At 43.5% G+C, this 22,522-nt stretch overlaps 2 protein-coding genes across 5 annotated transcripts in view; one reads left to right on the plus strand and one right to left on the minus strand.

Moving 5' to 3' along the window:
• Positions 1-10,904, plus strand: part of lima1a (LIM domain and actin binding 1a) — a 28,605-nt gene extending 17,701 nt beyond the window's left edge. For both annotated transcript variants that reach the window (XM_040038202.1, XM_040038201.1), the window contains exons 5-11: positions 4,529-4,586; positions 6,494-6,588; positions 7,580-7,645; positions 7,799-7,850; positions 8,052-8,116; positions 8,303-8,436; positions 8,800-10,904. In XM_040038202.1, coding sequence (XP_039894136.1) covers positions 4,529-4,586; positions 6,494-6,588; positions 7,580-7,645; positions 7,799-7,850; positions 8,052-8,116; positions 8,303-8,436; positions 8,800-9,859 — 1,530 coding nt within the window. In that variant the 3' untranslated portion in view covers positions 9,860-10,904. The remainder of the gene's footprint in view (positions 1-4,528; positions 4,587-6,493; positions 6,589-7,579; positions 7,646-7,798; positions 7,851-8,051; positions 8,117-8,302; positions 8,437-8,799) is intronic.
• A 1,647-nt stretch (positions 10,905-12,551) lies between these two features.
• Positions 12,552-22,522, minus strand: part of spryd3 (SPRY domain containing 3) — a 75,743-nt gene continuing 65,772 nt past the window's right edge. For all 3 annotated transcript variants that reach the window (XM_040038205.1, XM_040038203.1, XM_040038204.1), the window contains one exon: positions 12,552-15,806. In XM_040038205.1, coding sequence (XP_039894139.1) covers positions 15,672-15,806 — 135 coding nt within the window. In that variant the 3' untranslated portion in view covers positions 12,552-15,671. The remainder of the gene's footprint in view (positions 15,807-22,522) is intronic.

A 22,522-nucleotide genomic window follows, 5' to 3' on the forward strand; every position in this document is an offset into this window, starting at 1 on the left:
GTGTGGTGTATTTTGCACAGAAAGTGTTTCAAACAAGCAGCAAAATGAGTAATCCCAATGCTCCTGGACTCGGAAAGTCCCCAAGTGATAAGACGGCTTATATTGGCAAGTTTGGATTCATACCGGATAAATCTCAGATCATTATGGAGATGCTAAGCGCTCTTTATCTTGGACCTAACTTTCCTTTGGTTTGTTTTTAGTACTGCTATACTATTAGCTGAAATTTGATGTTGTGATGTTTGCACATGAGGTGGTCCTCAGCAAAAATTAGTATTTAGTACTTTTTCTGCGTAAATTGATGCACGATAAGTTTGTTTTTGCAAATATGGTATTGTCTGCCAGTCAATCGACTCCTTCATTCTGCATGCTGAAGTTTTCTTGGAGTTGCCCCTTATGAATCGGTGTGAGTGGATGTTTGAACACATGGGCGTAGATAAAACAGTGTGCTTTAACTGCTTAACTCTATAAGTACCACTCCATTTACCAGTAAATGAGTCTGAATGTAATTAAAACCTGATGCATGTCCTAGCATTCTGCTAATGCAGGCTGATTTTTGTGGAAATTGTCTGCTGCTGCTTGCTTTATGCCTCATATCAAAGGGGTGGGGATGCCTAATAATAAAAGGGGAAAAAAACCTCTGCATTTGTACAACTGTGGACACACATTAGCAAAAAAATATCACCATCGTGTGAATTACTAGGAGTCCTAGATGGCGTGACAGACAGACGTAGCATTGGGATCTGACAAATGAAGCCAGTGTGGAATTGCTTTCATTATTTTTATTTAACCCCCGTAAATATTTTCCTGATGATTTTATGGGCTCGGTCACTAGTTTTGAGTCTGAGATTTAATTAGCCAATATGTGACATCACGGTGTTTCCGCCTATTTTTTTTTTCTTTATACCATCTTTAGTAACAGAATCGACATTCAGTACCTATAATTTGGGGGAAGATTTACTCAAACAAAATCGACTTTCTCCAGCCTCATCGTCGTCTGTGTGACGCACGTTGGCATCATCACTGTGAGCATGCTCACATTGGCCTCTCTGAGCTAAAAGCTAAACGCACTAACAGATCGGTAAAGAGTTTGTCTGCGTTTATTCCTCCAGCTCTTATCTAAACACCCCCCTCTACATCCACTCCCCTCTCTGGGCCGACTCGGTGCACTCTGAAATTAATTGACCCTCACCCCTCCTCCCTCCCACACAGCCCAGCTCAGCCCCAGCCTCCCTATCCTCCCTGAGTCACCTCCCTGAGTCACCCCCCCTTACTGCACCAGCTGCTGCTTCTCCGCCTCCCTCCTGCCCCACATTGCTCCTCTCTGTAGGCCCAAAGCTTTATTCTGATGCTGGGGGGCCGTGAAACACTTAAACAAGGAAAAAAAAGAAAAGAAAGAAAGACCATCTGTAAAACCACGGCACACTCCCGTCATCATCCCCACCTTCATCCGACCACACCCCTCTTTGAGCAGCACCCCCTAGGAACACCTGCTCCTTGTCGCCTCGAATATTCCCACCCACCCTGCCCTTCATCCTCCTCCCCCTCCCCTAAAGCCATCTCCAGAGGGTCCTACCCCACATCTCCCCTGCGATAAGCCACAGTCTGTGCCTCCCCGCTCTGGAGCTGCAGGTCTTGCCGGTGCTGGATTCAAACACACGATCAAACTCCGTGAGAACCGCCTTCCCCTCGGTCTCGCCGCCGACTCCTCATCCTCTGTGGCTTTTTTGTCCTCCCTCATCATTTGTCTTCGCGAGGTAGCTATGACATATGGTGTTTGTGGCTTTCTTTGTTTGGCTCTGAGACAGTCTCCACTTTTACTTTCCCTGCTTGTTATTTTATTGACTTCTGTGTTGGACGAGGATGTTTGCACAGCAGCTGAAAGGGGCCTTTTAAGGCTTCTCAGACTCCACTTTATGGACTTTATCAGTAGCTCCTTTCAACTGTGTCAGCTCACTTTAAAAACAGTGTTATTGTGTGGCTTGAGCTGGGTATATTAACACCTTTAAAGGGTGTTAACTGATGCCGCTGGTGCCTTCCTGCTCTTTGTTTGGGTAAGTCTTAGTGTAAGAAGAAGTCGTTGTCTCTGGTAGACTCTGGTGTGTGTGAGGTGGGGTCATGAGGGGAACTGAAGCTCGCTCGGTCTGTCTGTTTAGGAGCTTTAATAGTATCAGGATTAGCATCAGATTCTTTGTCTGGCCCACTGATCCAGCCTTTCGAGACACAACCTGGCCTCGTATGCTTGTTTACATGCCACTCAACCCCTCATGCACACACATGCATGCAAACCAGTCTCGGACCCCCCTCCTCCTCATCCTCCCCTTCATCCACAAAGCTGCACCTCCGGTCTGTGGAAGCTAATCCACCCGGGGGAATAGATCCATTCTTATGAAGATGACTGTTTCCTTTGTTGTGATTCGTTTCTGTTCTTAACGCCCCTGCTTAGGGCCTGAGTGTTGGTGTGTTTTCCTGTTCACAGCAGATGATTCAGTTCTTTCTTAACCATAATGTGCATTATTAATTATTGAACTCACTCCTGACTCAGACTCTCAGATTTGCCCCTTACCCGCCCTCAGATTACATCATCTGTGATGATCTGGTTGTCACTGCTCAGTTTTTAAAGGGGTAGAGGTTAAGCCTAGAGGTGCGAGCTTTGGAAATCCTGCTTCTTTAAGCTGTTATAATCCTAATTTTAATTTTTTTTTATTAGAGTCATGTGAGTTATTCAATGTGAAGAGAATTATCTGATTTTGCAGTTTCTCTCATTTTGCTGGAGGATTTAACACCTTTCCTATCACCTTTTGCTGAACTCTCACCACTTTTTTGTAATTGTGACATTCTCTGGCACCATTTAGTGAGCAGCAGTTGAACATTGTGAAGGTTTTCCCACAAAGAGGGAACACGAAAGTTTAAAGGATGAGGCTGGACTTTCCCAGTGCAACACTTTTTTTTTTTTTTTCCTCTCTCTCAAAAGTAGTGAGTTTTTGGACGCTGTCTCCACTTTGATTTACTTTAGACAGGGTGGACATTTGCACTGAGATGACCTCAAAAATGAGATTTTCTAGTGTGTTTAATGTAAACATCCATCTGGGTCCACGTCACAGGGCCGTAGTCTGAGCAGAGATGCTCAGGCTTCCCCCAGGTAGCACAGTAAGGTATTCCCAAGCCAACTAAAAGACGAAGTTTCTCAAGCATGTTATGTGTGCGCTCCGGGGTTTCATCCAAGGTGTGCATGCCAGAGATGCCTCACCTGGAAGTTGTCCAGGAGACATCCTAATAAGAATGAGAATCACCTGAGCCTCATTTCAGTGTGGAGGAGTAGCAGCGTTACTAAGCCTTCCTGAACGACTGAGCTCTTCACCTTATCTCTAAGACTGAACCCAGACGACCTTCTAAGAAAGATCATTTCCACCACTTGTCAGCGATCTTTCCTTCTACACCCAGTTCGAGGCCATAGATGGTGGGAAAGAGATCGACTGGTAACTCGAAGCGTCACTTCCACGTTCAGCTCTCTTCACCAAAACAGATCACTGCAGACGCTGCACCAACATATAAAAAGTCTTTGAAGACCAAAAACTCTCCAGTGTGTAGTTTAAGGAACGCATCTGTCATATCAGGCGTTTAGCACTTTGTTCTAAAACATCTTTACACAAACACAGGTTCACGGTCAGTCTGACTGAAAACTTGTTCTTGTCTTTTCAAAATACGTACAGTTCCCACTCACTGACTCTGTGGCACATAACAGATAAGATGTACAGATAATGCTCGTTGGAGGTTTGAACGCTTGTTAAATAAATTCTTCTTTCACCTTCATGCATTTATTTTTTTAGAGAAGATAAAGTGGAAATGCATAATGTGTTACACAAATGAGGTTTAATTTGTCTCAAACATACTTTCATCCAGTTTTTTCCATGATGTAAGGCCACTCTGCCTCAGCTTTATGTTGTGAAATGTTCCCGAGCTCGACTTGCCGAAGCCTGCAGAGCTCCGAGCCTGTCAGGACTCGGGCCGAAGCCAAAATCCTCCCCGTTGCCCCTGCAGCCTAAAGGCTAAATGTGCTGTGCCGCTGTTTGTCCCGTTGCGTAAGCCGTACCTTAAATGGCATGAGACGGATGATTTTGTGCCCTGAAGTTTGGGGGAGATGTCCGACTGGGGAATTCCCCACGTTCTGGGCAGATGCTCCTTTGTTATAAAGCAGCAGGTGTTCTTTTCTGCCCTGCAGCAGAGAGGTGATCGGTTTGTTTTCTGGCTGGTGGCTGAGGACAGACGGGGTGTCTTGTCTCAGACACTGAGCTCATAAGGGGATTAAAGTGGTTTGGACTGCACAAACACTGTGCCGCTCTTGACCTCTGTGATTCTCTTACCTTTGCATTTCCTCGGTCTCTCTTTGATCTTTCTGATGGTCGGGCTTTAGCTTCCAGCCTGTTGGCTCTACCAGGTGAAACATGTGAGCATCAAAGGACTGCATGTGTTTTCATCTCTTTGCCTTATGTCGGTTTGTTTTCTTCATCTGTCTGTTTTTGCGTTGCAGGCATCCAGAGAGCAGACAGGCCGAGGAAACGCTGGCAGCATGGACCAACTACTAGGAGGTACATGCTTCTCTTTAATGTGCTTTCAGGGTTTTTAGGGGGCAGTTTGTTTGAGAGGTGATCGACAACACACACCAAATGACCTAGACGGCAACGGCTGATGTGAAATTGGTGTTGCATGTTTCTTATTATGTGCTTTATTCTATCTATGAGCGAGCCTCTCATTTCCTTTTTAGATGTGGACAAAATTTTAATGTCATCAAATACCAAAAAAGTAAGCGACAGAGTTTTATTATTGGCAGAATGGAAACCTTCTGTAATGCACAACTCAGCTGAATGTAAGTCGGTGAATGGCTTCATCTTCAAAAACTGCTGTCGGTGGATAAAAAGACAGCTGTGCGCTACTTCGCACCTCTGCCGAATCTTAAAATATCCTCCAAACCACATGCGAATCAGACGGAGCACTCAGTCATTTCATTGGCTAATGGTTCATGGTGGTTTTAATTTAAAGAGGAAGTGAAACTCTTTGAGATGTAAGGGGCAGGTCATCCTTTTTTCTTTTCTTTTTTAAATGACGGAGGAGAAACCTGAGAAAACGAGCCCCTGCATGTGACCTTAAAGGGCTCATTTTTATTAAACCCAGAATCCGTGACATAACCTCCTCAGTAGAGCGAAAGCTGCTGACTCTGCGGTCCACTTCAGCTTTATAGAAGCGTGTTGTTGCTGCTCTTCTCATTGTTTAGGTTCATGATTAGCTGTCTTATCAATCTTGTATACGGCTGCGGTAGAAATAAATAAATAAATGCACAGATGATTAATTTCCTAGAATTCAGGTATAAACCAGAAGTGTGGCTCTCTGCTAACAAATTGGTAAACTCTGAGATGATCGTGATAGTTTTGATATTTACTTGTAGCTGAGTAACATAAGCATCTACTTTATTTTGTGCTTAAGTGACCTGATGAAGCAACAGCCAATACTTGGATATCTGCTTCCAGGCTTTTTGTTTTGCACATTGTTTTGCTGAGCTTAAAGCTTCGTTATTGTCAATAGCTGTTAGGTATCTGGCGCATTTTGGCAAATGCCCTCCCTCTATTTTAATCTCTTTACCTGCATATAATGCAAGCCTGCTCAAATGTACTTTCTAGGCAGAGCAGTTTTGACCAAACAGGATCAAGTAGATCCCTTTGAGTTCTGTTTACAGAGATTATTTTTATTCTTGAGCATCATGCTGTCTGGCTTAAAAAGAGGCTGACTTTAAACAGCTTGTATCAGGAAAATGATGAAGTGAAGGTCTGCAGTAAGAGCAGTCAGTTGGTGAATAATACTTCGGTTTTAATGTTTGGAGTCACATTTGAGTCCCCTGGTGTGATATAAATGCGTTCGGCCTCTTTTAGCTCAGTTTTGGTCTCCATCAAGCTCAGCAGCTGTCTGACTTTTGTGATGACAGCCAAAAAAGGCACCCCGTGTGCGTATGCAGTCATTTTAACCACATACAGTAAAAACATGAGCGATGGAAAAACAAACGGAAAGACATCTGCTATGTCAAAGGTAAACTGGAGCTCTTCGTTAACGGTGTCAGATTTACAAAGTCTTTGGGATTTTTCTTTACAAAGAGTCTCTTCCTGCTATCTTCCTGGATGGATTACATCCTTCCCCGAAATGAAAAAGCTCAGAAGTGACGACACGGGCTGCTGTGTAAGCGCTGTGATCAGCCCACTGCCTAAGAGAGCACAGGAAGAGACAAACCCACAGTTTCCCTCCACGCTGCACGCAGCTCCTGACCCCGTGTTCCCGTCATCAGCCTGCATTCACAGCGATTAATGAACTGTAACAAAAAAAAAGTGGCGTCTGCAGGTTACAGCAAGCACAGAAAACACTGTTCAGACATGATGTGTGCACAAAGATGAGTTAAAATAGCTGAAGTGTTTGTTAGGCAATAACTTCTAGTGTTGTGTGTTTTTTGCAGATGGAAGCCTCGCCGAGTCCACGCCTCTCCGTGATCGGATGGCCCTCTATCAAGCAGCCATCTCCAAACAGGAAGTCCCTCCCGCTTCAGTCAATGTGAGCTTTTTGTGCCTTACTGGAAACTTTTATTAGAAATGTATAAACCAGAAATGAAAGTGAGATTGGTGGAGTATTCATGGTTAGTGAATTCGAAATAATCCTATTTAATTGTCTTGGAGCTGAATATGAAATGACACAAATCAACCAGAGAATTTAAAAAATGTGCCCTTAAAAGATCTGCATACCTTCACATTATAAAACAATTGGGTTAAGTTACAGAGGATGGACATTCACTGGCCTGAGCGAGCCCTGCTGTGAAAAACATGCTTCAGCTGTTATCTTTTCCTCGACGTGAAACAGGAAATGAATCATGCATGACCTTTGGGTGCATGACGCTTGTAACACGAGCCTATTTATTATTTAGACAGCGCAGTTAAGATTGCAGAATCACACTGCCCGCTGACACAAAGCCAAAGTATTTCCAAACAAACAGTGTAAATCGGTCTCTGTGGAGCCGAGCTGGGTTGTGAACTCTGTGCCATCACCACCACACCGATGTTCCTGAATTATTCCAGGCCTGAATGGACACCCGTGGGGCAGAGCACTGGGGAATTTTGTATTTTCTGGGATGATTTTTGGAGACAAACTAGCTAATGGAAGTGAGTTGAAACAAAATGACTCCTTACATGTGATCCCAGCAAAGATATTTGCATGATTAAGATGCACATGTAGTAATTGTGTTTTTGTGGACCTACTTTTTCCTGGAGTTGTTGTTGCTGTTGACCAGCTGCATTATTGGTCAACAGGCAGTGACTGCTCTCTCTGATATAGGTTTAAACATCTGTTTTGTATACTTAAAAATTACTTGGAGCCAAATGGTACATATACCTAATACACTGCAGTCCCACACAGTGTGCAGCACTGTGGATGCTCTGTTAACAATAACCCTACAGGTGATACCCAGTAGGTTTATCTCCTATGAAGCAGGTGATGCCGATGGCTTATATTCCGTTGTTAACTTTCCGCTCGTCCTTCTTGTTTTGCTCAGGATGATCAGCTGGATGGTTTCAGTGGGAAGCAGAAGGAGAACGTCCCCCCGTGCACTCTGGACATGGTGAGAGTTTATAGCCTGAAGGTGTTTTTGTTCCAGTGCATCAGTTTCGGCTCATCTCGACACGCATTTATCTAAAAGTGTGTCAGTGTGTGATATTTTTGTTTTGTTTTTTTTTTTTTTTTTTTTTTTTTCACATCTCTTCTCCCGTTTCAGAGTCCAGAGTCTGAACCGAACACCAGGAGAGTTTTCACCTCAGAGACCAACGGTAAGTTCTGCAGATAATTCGTGATGAAAAGTTGAAGTGAGGTTCTCACGTCTCTGTATGAACTGTCCGTCCTTGGCTTTAGTTTGTAATCCTGTAAGTGGAATGGCTTTATCAAATATGCAGATGGCTCCCTCTAGTGTTGGTTCTGCATTACTGCCTTTCTTTTTTTTTTTAAATTTTTTTCTTATTTTGCTCTCTCAGGCTCAGGACCCGGCACTCCTGCGTCCTCCAATCAGAAAGACTCGTCCCAGTCAAAGACTCCCAGGGTGAGCCCTCACAACAAACATTTACACCTCACACACACCTGTGCACCCTACACTCATCTCCACCTCCTTATTTTTATTCTTAGACTTTAACAGAGTAGCTTTGGGGAGGGTTGATGGGCTCAGCAGTCATTGTTGGTGCCCATATGTGACTAAAAATGGGGGGAAATCATGTTTATGCGTGTGCAGAACTTCCGTCTGCCGGTGAGGGAGACCTGTGCATCGTGCCTGAAGACTGTCTATCCTCTGGAGAGGCTCGTGGCCAACCAGAACGTTTACCACAGCTCCTGCTTCCGCTGTTCACACTGCAACACCAAACTCAGGTGAGGCCACGGCAGATCGTGTCAGACGATACACCCACGCGAACATTTACAAAGGATTTTACTGCATTTAAAGCTCTTCTGCAGGGTTACTTGGAGAGAAAAAAACCCCTCTAAATTAAGCTTTATCTCAAGGTCCTGTGTTCCCAGTAATCTAAAGAATTTAAAGATATGTTCTGCTGTTTATTTTGATTCTATTTATTCCATCAAAAATATCCAATAACCTTCTCAAAACTACTCAAAAGTACCATTTTAACCTGTTATGAACCCACGTTAACAATCTCTTTCAAACCATTCCTGATCAAGACTTTGACTTCTTTTTAGAAGAGGTCTGTTTTCTCTAAACTGTCCTTTGTTTTGGTCTAGTTTGGCGAATTATGCCTCCCTGCACAACAGCGTCTACTGCAAGCCGCACTTCTCCCAGCTCTTCAAGGCCAAAGGAAACTACGACGAGGGCTTCGGCCACCGGCCGCACAAGGAACTTTGGGAGGGCAAAAACGAGAGCGCTGAGGCCTCGCCGACATCTGTAACCAAGCCAACAGCACAGAGCCCGGCCACACCCTCAGACCAGGAAAGCCCCAGTGTGGAGGACTCACCCTTGGCTAAAGTCAACGTCCTGACGGCCACCATGGAGGCTCTGGGACAAGGTTCCTCGGAGAAGGCTGACAAACCCACAGAGACCCGCAGGCTGAAGATCTCCTGGCCACCAAAAACTGAGCCTGAGGACACGCCCAGCCGCGGTGGAGCCGCCGCCAACACGGAGGTAGTCTCCACGGGTAAACCAATCAGAGCCAAGTGGCCTCCAGAGGAAGACTCCCCATCCACACCACCAGAGGAAGCCAGGGGCTCACCTGTTCTGCGTCGAAACACCCCCCTGAAGGAGCGCAGCATGCCCTTCACCGCGGCAGCTCAACCTGACAGCCCTCCTGCTCCTGAGCCCAAAAAGCAGAGTGCACCGGTGGAGCGGCAGCCGAGTCCTGAACCCGCCAGCATGGACCTCCAGCACGGCGGCCAGTCGTCAGACAGCCAAACCCCCACCGAGGACAGCTGTGTAGATGTGCACACCAGCTCCGGAGAGGAAGAACAGGAAGAGGAGATGAAGAGCGAAGACGCTACAGATCATCATCTCCCCACAGAGGAGGATCTCGATGACGCTGCAGGAGGACAAGGTGAAGAGGAGGAGCAGATGGAGGAGGAAGACGGAGGCGTGCTGGAGGAAGACATGCCAGATGCTAAACTTCAGGAGACTCCAACTGAGCCGACTGCAGTCTCCTCTCCGGAGGCAGAGGTGGAGGCCAGCCGGTCGTCTCAGGACGTGGGCTTCTGGGACAGCGAGGAAGAGCATGAGGAGCTGACGGTGGAGGAGCTGATTAAACGTAACCGACACTACGAGGAGGAAGAAGAGGAGGAAGAAGGGGACGTATAAAGCGAATTTTCTGCTCTCGGCCAAAACGACGACATCCACGGACGCTTAACTGATCTTCTGCCATTCCTCCTTTTTCAGACAGTTTCTTCTTCTCTTCTTGATATAAAGTTGCAGCCGTGTCCAGAGTGAATTTTATTCGTGCCTCTTTCACGACATTTAGAATAATCAAATTTTTTTTAAAAAAGATATTTAAAATGATTCCCCTTTAAATAAATATTTTTAACCCAAATGTTATGAGTCACAGAATAGATGTTTTATTTTTTTTTGTGTACGCGACTTTTGTAATTTTGTATTTTCATCGGATGCTTCATTATCAAACTGCTGTCATGAGAAACCGACTGCACGGTCTTATTAGACTGCAGCTCAGCTGTGACTGAAAAGTTTCTGAATTAAGACAAAGTAGAAAATAATAAGTTTGGTTTCTCTTTCTCAGAAGAATCCAGCTGTGACTTTTGAGTTCTTGATCCCACAGATGGATGACAGTTAAAGGAAAAACCTACAGCTTTAATGCACCTTGGCATTGACTCAGGTAGCCTAATGGTGAGCGAGTTGAGAGCACGGTCTAAAACGCTTGTTCAGAATCTCCCATAGGCGTTCATTTGGCTTGAGATGTGTTGATTGTGAAAGCCGCAGCCTATGAGTAACTTTATTTTCACCCTCAAACCACTGTGAGCCCTCGTGTCCAGGTGGAGGCACTGTCACCCAGAAGAAGACTTCCACCAGGATGGAAATGTTTCAGGTGGACCCAGACTAGCACACAGCCACCTCTCACTGCGTGGGTTAGGTTTTTGTTCTTTCCCTTTAATTTGTCACATATGTAACCATGAACGCATTGAACTGTAAGAGACTAATGATCATTTGTTTCCACTTCTGACAAGTTAAAACTGGACATGATTATTGTAACATTTTAAGCCAGGGGACCAAACAGCCTGACCCGCTACTGTAGAAATAAACTCTGAGTATCTTTTGACATACTGCTTAAGATTGTTTTCAAAAACTGTGATGTACTTTTGTAATTTCGCATTAAAGTTTGGCTGATGTTTTATTTGGTTTCATATTATTCAGACATATCACAGAAATCCTAGTTAGCCTTATAATGGCATCTATAAGTGGGAAAGACAAAGCGGTGTCAGAGGCAGATGGGAATGGCTAGAGAAACTCCCCTCCTACCGTCTTCTGCATCTGTACCCCAGACCAAAAGCTAAGATCCTAATCATGCAATAATGACTTCACTAGCCTGAATTAGGAGTTCATTGTCCAGGAAAACTATCACTGAAACACAATAAAAGAAATGTATACATACACAAATAAAAAGGGACCACTGTTTAAAAACTGTGGTATTATTTTCATGTTTATGTGCACCTCACACACATTAAGTTCTCATGGGGTCTTTTATTTTGAAATCTGACGACTCTCCTTGGACCCTCCTCATCTGTTCTTTGCAGCTTGACCTGGCGTCAGTTGGGGGGGAAAATAAACAAGACCTGGCACCGTTTAAAGTGGTGCAGTGTGAATTGCCACTTCTGGGAAGTGTCAAACTCACTGCGGTGGGTCTGGTGGGACTACAAGCGATCTGCTTTAGAGCCATAACGCAGTGCAGCTGCTCCAGGTGCATCCCTGAGGTTACGTGAAAAAGCAGCACGCTACAAGAACTCTTGACAAGTGGTCAAACAAGGAATTTAGACTCTTAAATGAAAGTTTTAATCTAAACTAAAGCAGCAGCCTTATTGCACGAAGGTTCTCATTATACAGGATCATATGCAGTTATGAGGAAAGTACATCTTACTGCTCCCATTAAGAGTGTAAGTAGCAGTCAGATACTAATCAGTCACTTGACCAAACAATCTGAAGTGCATCATCTTATGCTGAGAAACAAGTGAAAAACATTCAAGACTGCTGTCAATCTTCCCAGGAGCAGAAAACTGAAAAAGCAAAAGCTACAAGTGTGGCTGCCAGGAGGAAAAAAAGAACACGGCAGCACGGCTTAGTGGAGACTTCTGGAACAATGCCTCTTTAGAGACCAAAGTGGAGATGTTTGGCCATAATGCTCAGTGCCCATTTGGCAAAAACCAAACATGGCATATCAGCACAAACTCATACCAGCTGTCAGCGTGGCGGTTTGGGCTTGGTTTGCAGCCACAGGACCTGGGCACCTCGCAGTCATCGAGTCGACCATGAACTCCTCTGTGTACCAAAATATTCTAGAGTCGAATGTGAGGAGATCAGTCCAACAGCTAAAGCTGGGCCAAAACGGGGCCGACAGAGATCCCGAGCACAGCAGCAGGTCTGCAAACGAACGACAAAAAGAAAACGTCCTCCACAAGATTCACGTGAGAGCTTCTTTAACAGGACTAAACATTATATTACTGGAGTAATAATTACTGATTCATGTATATAACGTGTATATCACTGTAATAATGGAGCTGCAGCTAAAATACTACAACATAATGTTTTAGATTTATATTTCAAATAAGTAATTAAAGCTTTGCAATACAAAAAAACATTTTCAGGAAGCATAATATAAAAATACTTAAAAATAAAGTAAAATTACTTGCAGGACAGGACATTTCCCTTCATTGTAACACTAACATTTTACATTTTTACCCTTGTTCATTAAACACTGACTTACCTGAGAGTGACACCAAATCCACTTATGGACCACCACCACGGAGAAATCAAAACAATCACTTTGTTACATTACTGAAACTTTTATTGACGTTTAAACATGTTTGAACAAGGCCATTATAGTGCAATTCAACAAGGCAAAGAATTTTTTATTTTTTAAACTGGTACATAAATTCTTGGTGAACACGTTTGGAGACGCTACAAAAACTCTCACTGCATTTAGCTCTAATTTGGTTGAACCGCATAACTTTTTTTGTAAACTGATGAACTGAGTAAACGTCAGTATAAGCGACTTCAAAACCCTGGACGGAGATGTGGCTAACATCGCCCACATCGGTGTCTCATTTGTATCTTTGCGCTGTCTAGCTTTACAGTTTTTAGTTATAAGTCTCTATCCAGCCCTGCATGTGAAGGAAAAAACAAATATCTGATTACATTTTTATATCATTGGCTCTAAAACAAACAAACACGTGACGACTAAATACAAACACGCACTCTCCAGCAGATGTGATTTAATAGGTAACCCTGTGTATTAGTTTTACATCACATTAGATTTCTAGCATCACCGTCTGCAGTGACCTGTGGATGATTTTGTGTACATGCTAAAGAAACCTGCTGCTTGCGCCTTTTATGAAGGCGCAGAGGAATGTTTATTTTACAGGGATGCAGATGTTGTAATAGGAAGATGCAGAGGAATTCGGTTTGATTTGGCTGATACAGAATAACAATGATGACTTTTCTCCCTTTAACCATAAATTAGAAATGTGTGGAAACCAGCTCCGACAAACTCGACAGATTGCTTCAGCTCCGGAGTCTGTGTCCCAAAGTGCAACTTAACCTGGGTCCCGTTCTCTTTGGATAGCCAGCGCTTACTAATCCAGTCAAACATAAGGTCCGGGGGCCAGATTCGGCCTGGCAAAAACTCCAATCTGGCCGTCTGTACTTCTTTGGAAGAAGTGGAGGATAAAAGTTTTGGACTATATATCCTTTTTTTCTTTTTTGTTTTCAGACTTTTACGACTGATAAAGACCTCCCTCACAGCCATTCATACTACATCAAAGTAATTAACTGATAGATAAACAATTAAATTACATAAAACTTCTTTTGTTTTGTTTTTTAATTACAGGACATTCTTTTCTGTAATTTTACACATTTCTTTCTTACAATTTAACCTCAAAGGGTTGTGCTGACTCATTTCTTTCAATTCCTACTGTAGGATTTCGTTATCAAGTAGATAAACTGAGACAAACCGTTGACATCACCCTTCTTTTCTTATGATGTCTGAGAGATTCAGTGTGTGGATAAACAAACACTTTTAAAGCTTCGAGGCAAAAACTGATTGCAAAAGTGAATTCTCCTGGATTTGCACCAAGCCGTCAAGAAAGAAATGCCAGGAGTGATCTTTCACTCAGATTTTAACTTTAGTGCTCTGTCGGGTCTGCCACCACATCTGCCTTCTATCACTTGAAAAATATTGCTGAAGTGCGACCTTTTCTCCCTCTGAGCAACTGAGAAACTGATGCAAGCTGCTGCTTCGGGTTTTTTTTACTAGCAGGATAGAAATTAAATTACATTTAATAGCAATTTAATTCAATTACATTGCTAGATGGTGACTGGAAGGGGAAAAAAACTATTTGGATGCGCAAAATTAGAAAAAGTGATCGAATCGAACTTTGTGACACAGACTCCCGGTGCTGCTTCTGCTCTCTGCACAGTCACACAAACACATCGTTAAAGTGCTGGTGGCCACAAACACAAAGACAAAACATTTTTCTTCTGACATGTCGCACAAACGGCAAATAAACATCAATATAGTTAATATTACATCACAAAGGGAGAGAAACTAGCAGATTGTTTCGAAAGATATCACTCAAAACTTTGAGGGAAAGAAAATGAAGATGCTGAATAATTCTTCATGTAGTGGGCAAACATGCAGAAGGAGTACAAAAATATTACATTACAGTACAGTGTGATGCAATCGAATCCAACAGCCCTGCGCCTGATGCTTGTGTGTGAGGTTTGCAGAGTTGGCTTTTCCTTTCAGAGGTGTTTTATTTGTGGTTATTGTTAGGTTTGCGGTTATTGTTATGGCTGTAGTGTGTTGTGTCGCATCAGGCAGCATTTCACTGTTTATTTCTGTTATTTTGTCCACCCGCTGTGTGCATGTGTTCCCTTAACAGCTTCCCTTTCACATAAGTGCAACAAATCGCATTCCCTGAACTTCTGACATAGAAGATAAACTGAAAAGTATATTTCACAGATTCCTCATAGAAAATATACCTGACATGTTTTTTTATATATATTTTCATTTGTAATCTCACTACAAAACACTCACAAAGCTCTTCGTCCGCTCTGAGGAAACGTCTGTGCTGCTCAGTGGCAGCGTCTTATGTTTGGTTGTGTTTACCGTACTTGCAATAATCCAGATTCAAAAAAACAAAAAGCAAAAAAAATGAATGTTAATGCACGTCTGAGACAGATCCACTGCTGACTTGCAGCCAGCTCTGGGAGAGCAGCGAGCGAGGTGGGGCAACAGCAGGTCTCCGATCGCTCAGAGGAGGGCACCCTCACCCAGAGAGAGGATGAGGAGAGGTTGGGAAAGAGAGTGAGAGACACAAAGAAAAGGAGAGTGGCAAGGAGAGAGGAGGTGAAGAGGAGGGGGGGTGTCTATTCCCTGACACATAAACTGCGAACGAGCTCTGACTCGGCACAACTGTTGGCCTTGCTCTGCTTTGCTTGGGGTTGTGACAAATGAAATAAACTAAGTGTGCCAGACCTCATGAGAGGGATTTAACAGCTCAGTATTACAGACACACACTGCATGCAGGAGGAGGTTAGAGGAGAGGACGACAGCAGTGCAGATTGCATAGAATTAACAGTTAAATGTCTCTCTGGAGTTTCTCGCTTTGAGGTGCAGCCGTGTATTCCTGCAGCAAGTACTCTGTAACCTACACAGCCCACGTAGGACCTGTCACTGCTTCTTTACAGCCACGAGGCTGGCCGTCTGCCGTGACGGCTGTGAAATGTACAAGTCTTATAAATAAAAGTCGGGGAAGGAAGACGACAGCGATGTGCATGAGTGCAGCTGAAGTGAGTGCGTTCTGGCGAGTGTTAGTAGCATGCTAGGCTACCGTTTGTGAGCTCTACAGCGCAGTCGGCTGTTTGCAAGGCGTCACGAGTCCCAGGCTCATCCGCTGAGGGGATGCAGGTCCACCTTCACCTTCTCGCCGCTGCTCAGCATCCCCACGGTGGGGTACAGGCCCCCAGGAGGGACGACCATCTCCCTCCGGCCCATGAGCTTCCCATTCCTCGTGAAAAACACCTGCAGGGCATCAAACAGTTAAAACACACACACACGTGAGCCTTTTGCTGATGGAGCGCTCGAATAATTGGTCGTGAAAGGAAAGTCTTCACATAATCGCCGATACTAAAATTTGAGAGCACTCAGCGTGCCAGTTGTAAACAGGAATTATGTGCAGTTAGGAAATATCGTTAAACAAATGGGTGACAGGGTAATGTCTGGATTCTCGATTGGGGGGGGGGGGTCAGTGTTTACAGTACATGTCTCTACTAAATCAGCAAGCGATCAAACATTATCCAGCTGCTCTCAAAAGAACATCAACATGCTTTTCAATCCTAATACCGAGGGCTTCTTTCCAAGTCTGAGAGCAAATACCGAAACACTAAACCAACAAGCAAAGTACTGGCGAGTTTGCGTCTTCTAAAAATCAGACTGAGTCACATATCAAACATTTACTGTACCACCCACTCGAAAAAGAACGGCTTAGCCTATTTAATTAGAGATGAAGGCTGAGGGAAACATACTTCGTTAGCCTGAACAACAGCGGCGTGGCGGTGCAGTGTAACGTTAAGGAGCGGTGCATTGAGACTTAAACGTGTCCTGCTGAGTAAACACTGACAGATCCATGGATTACGCCGTTCTATTCTCACCCACTTGCGTTTTCCGTGCTCACACCCGCTCGGTGACCTCTCGGCCTCCGCTTGCACAACGGTGCAGGCGAGCGAGCCGAGCAGCTACGAGTCAAGACAGAGTAAAGAACTGCAGTAATTAAAACAATAAAAAAAAAACAACAGTTGGAACATGAAGTGGTTAGATGGTTAGAGTGTACAGAGAGCTGCTGGGTGCACATTACAGTGAGGCGTGGTGAGAGGGCGCACGCGTGTGGGTTGCAATATGCAGGCCGCGGCGATGGCTCCCACAGGAGCCGTGTTACACACGAATATGAAAGTAATCATTGTGAGGCAAGTCGCTGCGGTTTCTGCTGTTGTAAGTAATATAAAATAATGACCGAGATCCCGCTGCGAAGTGCGCTCCGTGAAGAGCTGCCAGAAAATAAATAGGTTAAAGGTACCTCGAGGAGTTTTTTGAACGCTGAGGAGAGATATTTTTCTCCTCAGGAATGTTTTCTAACGGTTCTCTCTTGGTTCACACTGCTCGACTGATCAACAGGTGGCGCTAATGCAGCAAGGAAAGCACCAATGTGCCATCATTTCTCTATAATCTCATCCTGAAGGATGTCTTAATTCCTTAGATGCGCTCAGAGGGGAGAGGAACCAAAACAGAACACGACCATCATCGAGATGGTGTACTGAGATGGAGTCGCAGGTTAGAGGTTGAGCAGCCAGATTCATGCAACACAAACGAGGGACATAGAGGACGTTTTGGTGGGACAACGTGAGACGTGCTGAGTGTTATGGTTCCAGGGCTTTTTGCAGGAGTTTCTTGTGTGATGGTGGAGACTACAGGAAATGAGGAACACCTGGCAAGTGCTCAGGGCTCAAATCACACCTCGTCTCCGCTCCTGTGACGGTGTCTGCGCCGTCTACTGCCGCAGCACCACTGTTTTCTTGATTTGGTTTTGCACATACATCTCCTCCATGCACCACCTTACACCGCTGACCAGATGTTTACACATCATGATTGTTGCTAGGTTTAATAAACCTTTGGTAATCCTTATTAAAAAAGACAACGAGTCTAACAAAAAAATAAAAATTCTTTGGATACAGGGGAAAACGTAAACGTTTGTACCCAGAAACAAAAACTGACATATTAGATGCTTTAACTATTTAACAGACTTGCATTTATGCCATAGTGATGCTCCTCCTTGAAGTGAGCATCATTTATCTTGATGAAAAAGCCTTGCTGTTGCAAGATGTGAGAGGGGAATTAACAAACTCCTTTGAGCTCATAAGATAGCAACAGCAACTTTAAATAATCACTTGTTAGTACCATTTCTGATCGTGCAACATACTGATCCTTAAGCTGTTTTGCTACAGCAGCAGAAGACCACGCAGGGTGTACTCCTGTCAACTGAGAACAGGAATCTAAGGCAACAGTTCACACAGGCTCACAAAAAGTAGACAACAGAAACATCACCTGGTCTGATGAGCCTTGATTTCTGCATTTGGATGGATGGGTCAGAATTTGGCAAAAGCAACATGAAATCAATCCTGCCTCTTATCAGCGGTTCAGGCTGATGGTGTAATGGTGGAGACACCACAGCCGACCTGAACGTTGTTGCATTCCATCATGACCACAGCGTACCCATCGTCTGCGTCTACTTCCTGCAGGATGATGTATTACAAAGCTCGGGACAATGAGTTCACTGTACTCAGATGGCCTCCACAGTCACCAGTTCTCAATCCAATACAGCACATTTGAGATGTGGTAGAATGGGAGATTCGCATCATGGATGTGCAACCAAACAAAACTGCAGCATCTGCGTGACGTTATCATGTCTGTATGGACCAACATCTCCCAGGAATGCATGAAGAATTGGGGCAGCTTTGAAAGGACAACCTGACAAGATTTACGCAACAAAGTGGCAGATGAGTGTATTTCTGGGTCTTTTCTGTCTCTTAGTCGTCTTTGCGCCACCCATTTCTAGTAAAATGTGTTCAACCTTTTAAAAATAGAACCAATCAAAATGTGGGACATTTTTTCTGTATCAATCCCACATAAAATGGGACATTGAGTCACGAACAGGAGAGTGAAGGGCAGAGGAGACGAGGAGGATTATATTCGAGAAAAAAATACAGGACATATATATGCTTTAACTCTTATAATATGTAAACCTGCTCTGCATTTTTTAAGCTTCACGGATATACACGCTGAAGTCCTCGGGGTAGGTTTTAACAAAATATGCACAGAAATGTCTGTTTATAAGAGTTCACCAACAATCAACAATCCAAAACACTACACATGATTTGTGCCTCGGTTACTTAAAGAAAATTCTCCAAAGCTGTATTCAATTATTATACGGAGACAAGAATAGCCTGAGGGTCTGAAAAGTGAACCTAATGTATATTTAAATAAACTTGCATTCTTTCCAGTGGCCAGCAGGTGGTGACTCTTCTAGTGGCAAAAAGAAGTTTGTGTAGTCTTAATTCTCATTTGCTTTATGGGTTTGTTAAACACTTTGCTGAAATTTTTGTGGTCTCAATCACTAGTTCACTTCCCCCACCGCTCCACGTATTTATTCCCCCTTGTTTCACCTCCTTTTTTTCCATCTCATTGTCCGCTACCCAAAAACTGAGAGCCACTGATTTATGCTAAATTAGAGTGATTCCCAGATGGCAAGCAGGGCCGCCAGGGCTGATAGCAAAATGTAAAGAAGTCGCACACACACAATAAAAAGCAATCTATATGTTATTTTCATGGACTTGAATACTCATTTTTTGTGACTCTGGATATATTTCAATTGGAAGCATATTTTGTGTCTGTAGCACATATGATGTTCAGACTATTCACCAGGGAAAAGTCAGCTAAGCAAGCAAGCAGCTCTTTAAAGAAGTGGCAGCTGCCATTTTTACCTTTTTTTTTAAAAAACCTAACTGATACGGCTCGAGCAGGGGCTGCTGTGATTGTGCCTTTGTGGGTGTGTCTTCAACTCTTCCCAGCCTTAGGTGCCACCTTTCTGTGTAGCTGATTCTCCTCAGCAATTAGGCCAGAGTACTTAAGGCCAGGGAGGGGAGCGCTCCGGTGCCAAGGACACAGGAAGGGAATAGCACTTATGTGGGTTCCAGCACATGTGTGGATTCCGGGCAACGAGAGGTCGAACAAACTGGTAAAAGTCACGATCAAAAAAGCTCACACAGAATTAAATATTAAATTATCCATAAGGATAAAGATGGAGAGTGTCAACTTAACTGGGACAGCAGTACAACAGGGAGGAATTTATATTCAGTGCAAAATAAAATTTTTGTAATATCAAGAAACATAGTGATCAATAGAAGAGTCAAACTCGTAATTAGCAGACTCTGGATTGGACATAGAGACTACTTTATTCATGATAAAACATCAATAAAGCATGTTTTTCATTATGAAGCAAATTCATTAAAGAAAAGAAAGAAATGTTATGGAAAGAGAGATTAGGTCAAAAACACAATAATGTAGAAAGTCTACTGAAGTGGACGGCAGAGTTATTATAGTTTTGTATATTTAAGAAAACCAGTGAAGATCTGTCTTATAGACATCCAAAGCCTCAATCACAAGATCCATCCATCCCTAATTAGTTTGTAATAACAAAAATCAGAAATCCCAGAATATTTCCTCTATAATTTTAGTTTTTTTTTTATTTGTATTTTCAAGTTCACAAAACTGTTTCAGTTTATTTTTTTTCAATGGTCTAGTTTAGTAGTTTAGTTGAACCATAATAACTTTGGCAGGGCGGCAGTGGTTCAGGAAGATCTGTAATACTGAGCAACCTCAAAATAGCAGAGAAGTGGAGAATCCTTCATTTTTGGTGACAACCACCAAAGAAGAGGAGGCAGCAATGCACCAAAAGAAGACAAAGAAGGTCGTGGCGAGGAAGGTGGCAATAAAGAAAAGGCTGGGGAAGAAGAAGGCGGCGAAGAATAAGGGAACCCCACAGGAGGCAGCTCAATCACTCGCCTCAGAGTTGAGAAAAGCTTTCATTTTACTGACCTTTCATGGTTTTTGGAGAACAAGAGCCAATTTACTTTAAAGGAATTGCACTACGCACACCCGTCCACACTTATTAGGGGCCCGGGTCAAAGGGGGAGCAGCCTGAGCACAGAAGCCCAGCTAATCTTTCAAGCGTGCCCTTGGTCTAACCCGGGCCTTCTCCAGGCAGGACATGCCCAAACGACCTCAACTGAGTCCTTTTGATGTTTAGGAGTAGCGGTTCTATTCTTAGCCTCTCTCTGCTTGCATGTCTAAACTCCTTACCCCATCTCTAAGAGATAGGCCAACCAACCTAAGAAGAAAGCCTATTTCCGCAACTTGTATCCACCATCTCATTCTTTCGGTCACTACCTAGCCTTTTCCTCAGCCGGAAAAAGGATGAAGTGCCCGGGTCGTGGACGAGTTGCTTTCCGACTGGAGGATTTTAAGTACCTCGGTTTCTTGTAAATAGAAAAAAGAAAATCAATATTTGCAGTGGCCACCATCTAATTCATAATCAGTTATTTTCAATATAGACAAGCATTTTTCAGTGCATAAGAGGGTCGGTTGTTCCTCTAGCATCTTGGAGAGTTTGTCACAACTCTTCTGAAGTTTTAGTTTGTCTCAGCATTTTCTGCGTCTTCATGTAATCCATTTGGAGCCAAACTATCTGCCGCAGCTCTCTCTGCCTCTCGTCATGCTGCCAAAAGATCGATTTTTATGACTCGGGATCTGCACTTACAAAAGGAATTTGGGACAGGAAGTCCTGCCACAAGTCTAGCTAGTGAGAGGTCATGCGTTATCTCAAAGATGGTCACCACCTCAGTGTTCACATTTACACATTCAGTTGGTTTCCCATAGTGGCTGGTTGACATGTGAAATCAGACGCAAACAAGTATATACCGCCTTCTTAATTCCCAGAATCAACATTAATTTAGATCTTACTGCAACAATGCTGACTTTGGATACTTGTTCAGACTTCTATGGTTCTTGCTGGCAAGTGGAAAACATCATAGCTGTGATAAATCATGTATAGCAGCATGAATGCTCAGGCAATCACAGGCACAATACCAAGCTTTTGCAGCAGAGCTCATGATCTAAAAACTCCTCCCAGCACCCACGGTCATCTTCCATTACTGTACTTAAGGATGTCTGCAGGTATAAACAAGTTCAATTTAACACTTTAGGGCATTTAAGAGCAAACTTGAGAAGAAAATACAGAAGTGGAAAAAGAAAGTGGAAAATATACTCTGTACAAGTACACGCATGGATGTGAGATAAAAGTAAAAAGGGTAAATTGCAATATTTGTAAGAACGTAATATGAAATGTTTATTGATTGTTTATTAAAGTGAAGCGAAAAACTATAATAGCACTAAATGAGCCCGTTGTTCCATTGAATTGCAGGCTCAAATCAAGCTAGTTAATGTCTATGTGCAAAGGTCTTGACCTGTACTTCATTTATTATTTGTTTAACCAGGAAGTGAAACTCTTTGGATTAATAATCTCTTTTGCAAGAATTTAATGGGCTGATAGAGGCAGCTTTAACCTAGCATGTTAGTCAATAGTCGGAGAAACCAGAGCACGAGAAGTGCTCCTCAAAGATCCCAAAAACTTGATTCTGTTCATCTGGACGTAGGAGAAACATTTCGTCACTCATCCAAGTGACTTCTTCAGTGTCAGCCCATTCTTCGTCAGTGGTGCTAGTTTCAGTCATTGAGCAAATGTACTGTTTATAAGGTTGGGGAAACCTGCAGTCAGCTCAGACTGAATGAGTGATAAAACATTTCTCCCACTGCAAACGCTACTTCCAGATGAACAGAATCAATTTTTGGGATTCCCTTACCTGGATGATTGAGCATGCATCAAGACTCCTCAAAGAAGAGCTCTAAAAACACTTCAATCACCAAAACCTCGGCACAATCCTCGGGGATGTTACTACTTAAACTGCTCCAAAAGGTACCGGAAAAAACCGCGAAAGGTTTTTGTTGCACCTGCATCAGCACAGAGCTCTGCTATTCTATCTGTTCTTCACAAGAAGTATCACTGGGGTTCATTAACCAAGGGCAGCACTGAATATCCCCCCCGCCCCAGGCCAAAGACCCTGAACACA

This window comes from Simochromis diagramma, unplaced genomic scaffold (assembly GCF_900408965.1).
Source record: "Simochromis diagramma unplaced genomic scaffold, fSimDia1.1 OVJJ01000061.1, whole genome shotgun sequence".
Classification (NCBI taxonomy): Eukaryota; Metazoa; Chordata; class Actinopteri; order Cichliformes; family Cichlidae; genus Simochromis; species Simochromis diagramma.